The following is an 8813-nucleotide window of genomic DNA, read 5'->3' on the forward strand; positions in this document are numbered from 1 at the left end:
ACTTTTACAATAGTATTGTAAAAGTAAAAGTCTGCATCGCGACATGCGCACTTGTAGATCGTCTATTTTCAAATAGCCTATGCATGAAACAGGGCTAAAGTGGTTAATGTATGCACATGTGAAAGTGGTGGTCCTTGAAATGATAGAAGCTTGAGAATCACTGATCTACCACACTACACTGAGCTCTCCTCTCCTGATCTACCACACTACAGTCATGTAGTCACACTACACTGAGCTCTCCTCTCCTGATCTACCACACTACAGTCATGTAGTCACACTACACTGAGCTCTCCTCTCCTACCACACTACAGTCATGTAGTCACACTACACTGAGCTCTCCTCTCCTACCACACTACAGTCATGTAGTCACACTACACTGAGCTCTCCTCTCCTGATCTACCACACTACAGTGCACTGCTTGGCTGTGCTATGTGCTGCGCCATGCGGTGGTGGAAAGTGCATTTACTTAAGTACTGGTATAATCTTGTGGTATTTGTATTTTTTTTGTGGCTTTCGCCTTTATTTCTTTTATGGAGGGACAGACAGTAGGCTGACAGGAAATGGGGAGAGAGATGGGGGGGAAGACATGCAGTAAAGGCCGTCGGGATCGGGAGTCGTACCCGCGGCACACTGCCAGACTGGATTGCCAGCCAAGGTGCCTGGACTACAACTGAGCCATGGCCCAGGCCTGGTATTTGTACTTTACTTGAGCATTTCCAAGTTCCAATAATTTAACTTCTACTCAAATTATTGTGAATGTGAATGGGCTATATGCACACCGAAAAACGCAGCAGTGTGCTTCCTACTTCCGGGCCGCTTCCCTATACTTCCTTCACAGGTGTTACCGATGATACTAATTAACCCATTCAGGCCTGAAAAGTTTTCTAAATCATGACAATTTTCGGAAAGATTTGAGGCACATTTTAACGATTTTTCAAAAATAGCAGATCTACAAGTTCATAGCGCGCCACTCGGTGGCGCGCTATGAGCTTGTAGATCTGCTATTTTTCAATAGCTAAATTATAACAATGTTTAAAACACCAAAAGGGGTTCCCGCCCCAAAATGGGTTAATGGTTAATGTGGTTAAACGCTAACGTGACATGGATGCGTTCCAGGTCTCAATGGATTAAGGCTCCGTTCCATTTAGTGTGCAGTGGTTCTCAAACTTTTTAATTTCAATAACTCTCTGACTCTCAATAACTCTCTGACCTGATGAAGATCGAAACGTTGTCAGATTCCTCAATAAAGAAAGTCTCTTTGTACCTGTGGTGTGCGGGCTCCATCCATCCAAGTACGAACGAATATTCGTACCCCCCAGCTATGGGAGGTTATCAGCCAGGTACGAACATGTTGGTAGTTTCGTACCCCCTCGTATACTCTGTGTATATAATGGTTGAGCCCCACGGCAGCTTTTACCATTGATCCAGTTGCTATGGCCAACGTTGAGTGTGTGTGTAGGGGAGGGGGGGTGGGCAAACTCCTTCTCTTAAAGGACAACTTTAGTTTTTTTCAACCAAGGTTCATGTTTTAGGTTGTTATTAGAGAAAGTAAAAGATGAGTGTTTTCTTTTCATTTGCTGCTTTCTTTCGTTTTAGGGATTTTAGCTCTTTTTGACAGGGGGCCGGGGGCATTCGAGCATGGGGCTAAATATGTATTTTTGTACAAAATTTGATGGTGATTTATTTTGTATTATTTACTATATTCCTAATAAACCCCAGGAAATTACATCTGGTCACATTCAGTAGATCTCGTGATCTTTTGTGACCAGATGTAATTTCTTGGGGTCTAGTAGGACTATAGTAAATAATAAAAAAATCAATCGCCATAAGATTTTGTAAAAAATACATGCTCGAATGCCCCCGCCCCCTGTCAAAAACTGCTAAAATCCCTAAAACGAAAGAAAGCAGCAAATGAAAGAAAATTAACACCCACCTTTTACTTTCTCCAATAACAACCTAAAACATGAACCTTGGTTGAAAAAAACTAAAGTTATCCTTTAAAGTGGATGCGGATGGTGGCACAGGTTAACTTCATTCATGCTAATGGCTAGCAGCACAGAAAGAATGAAGGACACGTTGAGACCCACTGGTGTAGAGTGTTTTCAGTGAGCCAACATGGACATCGGACAATAGCAGCACCTTCATTTGTATCATCGGTAACACCTGTGAAGGAGGTAGGGGAAGGGCCCAAGTTCTTTCCTAAATGGCGTGTGTGCATAGAGCCCATTTCAGACATCTACTTGTTACATTGTCTGTCCTGATGAAGGTCGAATAGACCGAAACGTTGAATAAAGAGCAACATTTCTGGCAAGTTTTCTGACAGTGTGCGGGACCCTCTTTGTTTTTCAAAGATACCTTTTTAAGACATTTACTTGTAACAGTAGTACATTTTCTGACTTGTCTACAGTACATTGCAGTATTTATTACTTTTACTTAAGTAAGAAAAGTGAGTACTTTTTCCCCACCACTGAGGCCATAACTGTTAATTGGTTGGCTGGTGCTTGCATTGACAGTGGCCGAGTCAGCAGTATCTCTCTGTCTGTCTGTCCTAATAGTGTCTGTCTGTCTGTCTGAGTCAGCAGTGTGTGTCTGTCTGTCCTATAGTGTTTGTCTGTCTGAGTCAGCAGTGTGTGTCTGTCTGCCCAGAACCTATTGATCAGCGTGGGGGCGTGGCGGGGGGGCCTCTGCCCACAGAGACATCCGAGTCTCCCCTGGAGAAGTCAAGGATCAATAGAGCTCAGCGGGAGGATCAGTGCTCTCATAAATTACACAGGCATACTGTACATGTGAAGGCCGTGAATCTGCCGCCCTCCTCTTTCTACTGTACTGTGGATGAGATATGTGAAAAAGCACTGGCTTCACGTAGAAGTGCATAAATGGCCCCGTGCAGCACTGTACTAGCCTGGCTAATAAGCTAGACCGAATCAGCCGTTGGCAAAAAAAAGAATTGCCTGCCGGCGGATTACGGTCTGGAGAGGCTCAATTGTACGCCCATTTCCTACACCAGAGAACTGGTGTGGCCAATCGGGTATGCAATATGGGCGGGCTTTGGTACAGTGACGTTCAATGCTTGAGACCTTTGACTGACAGTAGCTCTGACCAATTGCGTCAAAGAGAAAATGTTTGAACCCGCCCCCTGGGAAACAAGATCCATACACAGCATCTCCAGACTCAAATACCACACGACAAGATCCATACACAGCATCTCCAGACTCAAATACCACACGGCTTATTAGCCAGGCTAGCACTGTACTGCGTTGTTAACTGGAGATGTGAATGCGTGTGCAGCGGAAATGCGCACGCATGCATTGTGGGAGAAGTCACATACACACTCAACGTGCATGCACACACTCATGTAAGCACACACACAAAGACAATACTTCAGTCGTTATTATTATTGTTACCCTCTGTGCCCTCTTTTCAAAACCAATTAAATGAGTGTTAATTATTTCATCAACCGTATCATTTTATAATCATTCACGTTTTAATAATGTAACTGGAAAGCAATAGGATGAGAATGAACTCTCGTACACATTGATTCCACACAGAGCAGTAAAGCCAAGCCGCCCTAGTGGGAAGCACTCGGATATAACTGGCTATTTTTCTGTCCGTTATTTTTCTCTTTTCTTCTGGCTACTGCTTCTTGTTCATCTTTCTGAGCTAGAAATTAAGTGGTGTAAGTGCCTGCACTGGAACATTATATTATTATGCTTTATTGCAGACATGGTGCTCTGCAGAGTCTGTGATGTTATAGGTCACCGCAATATCCAATAGAGACAAATGTTCTGTGTGTGTGTGTGTGTGTGTGTGTGTGTGTGTGTGTGTGTGTGTGTGTGTGTGTGTGTGTGTGTGTGTGTGTGTGTGTGTGTGTGTGTGTGTGTGTGTGTGTGTGTGTGTGTGTGTGTGTGTGTGTGTGTGAGTGAGTGAGAGATAGAGATCATAAGTGCCTCTCCTCTCCTCTCCTCTCCTCTCCTCTCCTCTCTTCTCCTCTCCTCTCCTCTCCTCTCCCTCTCCCTCTCCCTCTCCCCTCCCCTCCCCTCCCCTCCTCTCCTCTCCTCTCCTCTCCTCTTCTCTCCTCTCCTCTCCTCTCCTCTCCTCTCCCCTCCCCTCCCCTCCCCTCCCCTCCCCTCTCCTCTCCCCTCCCCTCCCCTCCCCTCCTCTCCTCTCCTCTCCTCTCCTCTCCTCTCCTCTCCTCTCCTCTCCTCTCCCCTCTCCTCTGCTCTCCTCTCCTCTCCTCTCCTCCCCTCCCCTCCCCTCTCCCCTCCCCTCCCCTCCCCTCCCCTCCCCTCCCCTCCCCTCCCCTCCCCTCTCCTCTCCTCTCCTCTCCTCTCCTCTCCTCTCCTCTCCTCTCCTCTCCTCTCCCCTCCCCTCCCCTCCCCTCCCCTCCCCTCTCCTCTCCCCTCCCCTCCTCTCCTCTCCTCTCCTCTCCTCTCCTCTCCCCTCTCCTCTGCTCTCCTCTCCTCTCCTCTCCTCCCCTCCCCTCCCCTCTCCCCTCCCCTCCCCTCCCCTCTCCTCCCCTCTCCTCCCCTCCCCTCTCCTCTCCTCTCCTCTCCTCTCCTCTCCTCTCCCCTCCCCTCCCCTCTCCTCCCCTCTCCTCTCCTCTCCTCTCCTCTGTCTCTTGAGGCAGGTGTTAGACAAAACTCTGCTTCTCTTTCTCTCTTGTCTTTAGTGTCTCCAGAGACCATGTCTGCTGTAGGGTTTAATGCTTCAAGACAACAATGTCCTCAATTATCTCCTACGGTTCTATTTTTATTTGGTATGGAACAAGTGCATTAAAATAAAATAGCAAATGCACAGACACACACTTGTGTGCGCATATACTGTTGCGCTATTTCCGGAGTAGAACCCCTGTGGTGTCATACTGTTCTTCTTGGATGATTCACCACAACTACAGTACACGTGTGCGCACACACGTGCACGCACACACACATCCCAACTGTTTCACATGCACACTTCCCTCGCCAAGTCAAGCAGTGTTTTCACGTGCCATCTTTGCTCTGCCAGCGTATAGTCCTACAGCATGGACTGTCCTTCATTTCTTTTCTTACTGGGGGGAAATGACCTATGATCTCATTATCACGGTTTTGACCACCGGTGGCGCGACCCCTTCACTGCCGTACTCTGTCATAATATTATACTGTTTATATTTTCTTCTGAGATATATAGAGCATATTACAGTATCTGCGGGATCATCAGGTTGAGTACAATTAATTTGAATCCTTTGACTTGCACAGTAAAAGTGTTGATTTAACAGTATTAGAGCGGTGCCCGTTGGGCACTGGCCTACTTGGAACGATGCATGCCCCACCCAGTTATTATGTCCCTTTTATGCCCATATATGGAGTTATTTGTCAGGCATGCCCAAATATGGAGTCTATGCAGACGTCAGAACATCATTGTGGGACAGTATTTACAAAATGTTCCAGACATTTACAGTTTGTTTTGATCGCTAATAACCATTAACCGTCACGATGAGTAGCCATTGCAGAGAAGTCATTACCCTTCAATTGGGACACTATTCAAACTTTGTGGGAACACACTGGTGGAATTTACAGGATGCTTCTTCATCAAATAGCCCCGACGAGGTCCACAATGACGTTGTGTTTCGTGAGGGACAGACTCTGGGGGGTCATGTCACTTACACCCCTCGTCTAATTGCCATGGATCTCAAAGGTAGTCTTCAGACTCTAAGGCAAGAGGGAAGTCTGTATGAAACTGACAAAGATGCCAATATTGCTTGCACATGGGAGGGAAACATTACGATGCACAAAGAGACCCCCACAACAAAGAACCCCTTCCTCCAAGACCTGGACAAACTAGATAAGGGGGAGATATTTGCTGATTTTGCCTCTCAATCTCACCCTCAGTGCTCAGTGAGCGTGGCCACTGTGAATGACCATCTGGAGCGGTTGCAGAACACCTATAGGCTGGAGGGCAGTGTGAGGGTATGGTCTGACTTCCTCAGGATCCACCTGCACCCTCGCACCATCTCTGTCATCCACCAGTACAACCACGATGGGGAGACTCACCGTCTGGAAGCGTTTGGCCAGGGAGAGGCACTGCTCCAGGGATCGGTGTTGGAAGAGCTGGAGGACAGACTGCACTTCTTTATAGAGGAATGTGATCATCTTCAGGGGTTCCAGGTGCTGTGTGACTTGGCCGATGGTTTTTCTGGCCTGGGGTCAAAGGTCACAGAAATGCTGCAGGACTCATATGGTGGGAGAGGCATCCTAACCTGGGGGTTGGCACCTGTCAGCCACCCAGACTCGACTCCAATGAAGGACCTCTACCACATGATAAACTGTGCATTAGGGACAGTGCATCTTGCCAGGAACAGTTCTTTCTTCTGCCCTATGACTTTGAGGGGTGGGCTGGGCAGACGACCCACCTCTCCCGTGGCCTTTCCTCATCTAAACTACAATCCCTCACTGTGGTACCACAGCAGCGCTGTCCTGGCTCTAGGTCTGGATGCCCTTACTGCATCCTACAGGCTGAGGAACAACACTGTCCCAACAATGTGGCAAGTGGCAGAGGAGCTGACCTTGTCCGGGAGAAAGGTGGTGGCTGCGTATGGTGCCGTTCCCTTTCCCATGATGCAAGGCAGCTGTCTCCCTGATGCCTTGTCATCCTGTGCTGATGCACTGCCATGGAAACCCTTATCAGCTTGCCCGGAACTTGGTGATGGCCGATGTTACAGCCAGATGGTGACACTCAAGGGCTTGGAGGGACATAGCCTGGTCAGGTCTCTGGAACCAGGAACCCAGCCACTTAGTCCCCTGCACAGCCTTAACCGTGGGGACGATGTCCTTGAAGCCTACATCAGATCCTTCTATCCTACCACAACTCTGGCATTGCAACTGGTTTCAGCCCCCAGCAAACTGACACCTCCTTTCCCACGCATATGCAGCCAGTCTCTTGGTGTGCAGGGCTTATTACAGAGTCAGCCCCCTCCCCCTGGCTCTTCAGCACCAGTAGTCTCTTCCCTGCCTATCCTGACCTCCCTCCAGTCAAGCCCTGCGATCGGCCAATGGCTGTCAGATATGTATCGCAGTGTCAGCGCTCTTGACATTTGCCGTAAGGCCCCCAGCTTCCTCTCACAAGGACCAGAAATGGCTGACTTCATGGAGGCTCTGGAGGAGCTGCGTCTCCTGGCCCGATGTTACCGGGACGACACTGGTGGAGTGGCAGGCTCGTCCTCTTCTGAGGATGATGACTGAAAATGACTTTGTGAGAGTCTGCGTTAGTGCGTTTAGAAGAGTTCCATGCACTCCATAGTCATGTGGATTGACTGATGTCCACTGACTGCCATATATATGTCAGCCCAACAGCTGTGTATTCACCCTGCCGATCAACACACGCACCTTGCATGCATAGTGAGAAGAAAGAGCTGTACTTCTGGTTTGAATGAGGACAAGGACTACATTACACACAGCTATGGAATGAGTTGAAACGGTTCATAGATTGTAGCACATTAACCAGAAGAAAGAAGCCTGTCTTGTTAAGATGTAAAATGAAACAAAGCAACAACAAAAAACATTAGCACACAGTAAATCCTGTTATCCATTTTTTGAGTGGTGTAAACCACTCCTACAACTGGCTTTTTTGTGCAGAAAAAATGAGCATGGTTGCTATGTTCACCCTGTTGTAATGACGTAATGAAATCACACCCGGTTGAACAGGGTGAACATAGCAACCATGCTCATTTTTTCTGCACAAACAAAGCCAGGTAATGAAATCACACCCGGGTGTGATTTCATTACGTCAGACATGATTTCATTACGTCAGACAGACCTTACACCACTCAGTTCACACGGGTGTGATTTTATTTTTTAGTGTGAAAATGTCATTTCCATTATTACACTCTAGTTAAATTACTTACAGTACTTACTTTACAGTAACAGTAACTTTTATTTTAATACTTTAGTTTTCAGTACTTTTATTTTACAGTGCACAAGGAACTGTTATGTTTCTTAATGTGTAATTAAATGTGTTTTATACGTAAAAAAAAAGAAAGAAAAAAGAACATCATTGTGATGTCAGAACAGGCCGGCTCCATATTATGGAGACCTAGGGGTGATCAGGTGTGATCAATTGGCTAATCTGGGTCCTGTTCTGCTGTTTCTGGACAACGGTGTATCCCACCGACTCAAGGCCAGGCACTGCACTCCCTTTGGTGGTGTGGAAGGGTTCTGGAGTTACGTGGATTACAGACGTACATACACACACACACACGTACAGAGTCTGATTTGACTCATTTGGATGCATTTTAAACTGTTACTGTACTGTCAGTGGTGTAAAGTAACTAAGTAAATTTACTGTACTTACTTACTTAATTACGGAATTTGGCGCGCTCATCTAAAATTAATGTATGCCACCGCTGACACCCACCCCCCCCCCCCCCCCCACACACACACACACACACGCACGCACACACACACACGCACACACACGCACGCACGCACGTCGCACACACACGATAAACTATAATGAATCTTTGCTGATACTGCAGCGAGTGGGAGGCACATACACATCTCAGCCTCATTATCTTGTTGGTTGGGGTGCAGAGTTCAACCCTTATCAGACCCAGGCAGCCTTGGAAGCAAGCGAGGAATGATGTTAGAAGGGATATAACTTAAGGACCTTAACTCCTGAGAGAATAGAGACATCACAAGAGAAGGGATGCAGCTGATAAGGAAGGAGGGAAGGAGGGTTAGAGTAAAGGAAAGAATGTTGGTAACAATTAGACCAAAAGTGAACTGTTTGAATCCTAATTCATGCTTTGGTGACAAAGTGTCATGTGAAGTGAAACTCGA

At 47.1% G+C, this 8813-nt stretch overlaps 1 protein-coding gene across 1 annotated transcript; it reads left to right on the plus strand.

Moving 5' to 3' along the window:
* The first annotated feature begins 5458 nt into the window (after positions 1-5458).
* Positions 5459-7576, plus strand: LOC306930369 (protein misato homolog 1-like). Its single transcript, XM_079511300.1, has one exon. The coding sequence runs from the start codon at positions 5472-5474 to the stop codon at positions 7215-7217; it is 1746 nt and encodes a 581-aa protein (XP_079367426.1). The 5' UTR covers positions 5459-5471; the 3' UTR covers positions 7218-7576.
* The last annotated feature ends 1237 nt before the right edge of the window (positions 7577-8813 follow it).

The sequence above is a fragment of the Electrona antarctica genome (genome assembly GCF_951216825.1).
Source record: "Electrona antarctica genome assembly, chromosome: 9".
Taxonomy (NCBI): Eukaryota; Metazoa; Chordata; class Actinopteri; order Myctophiformes; family Myctophidae; genus Electrona; species Electrona antarctica.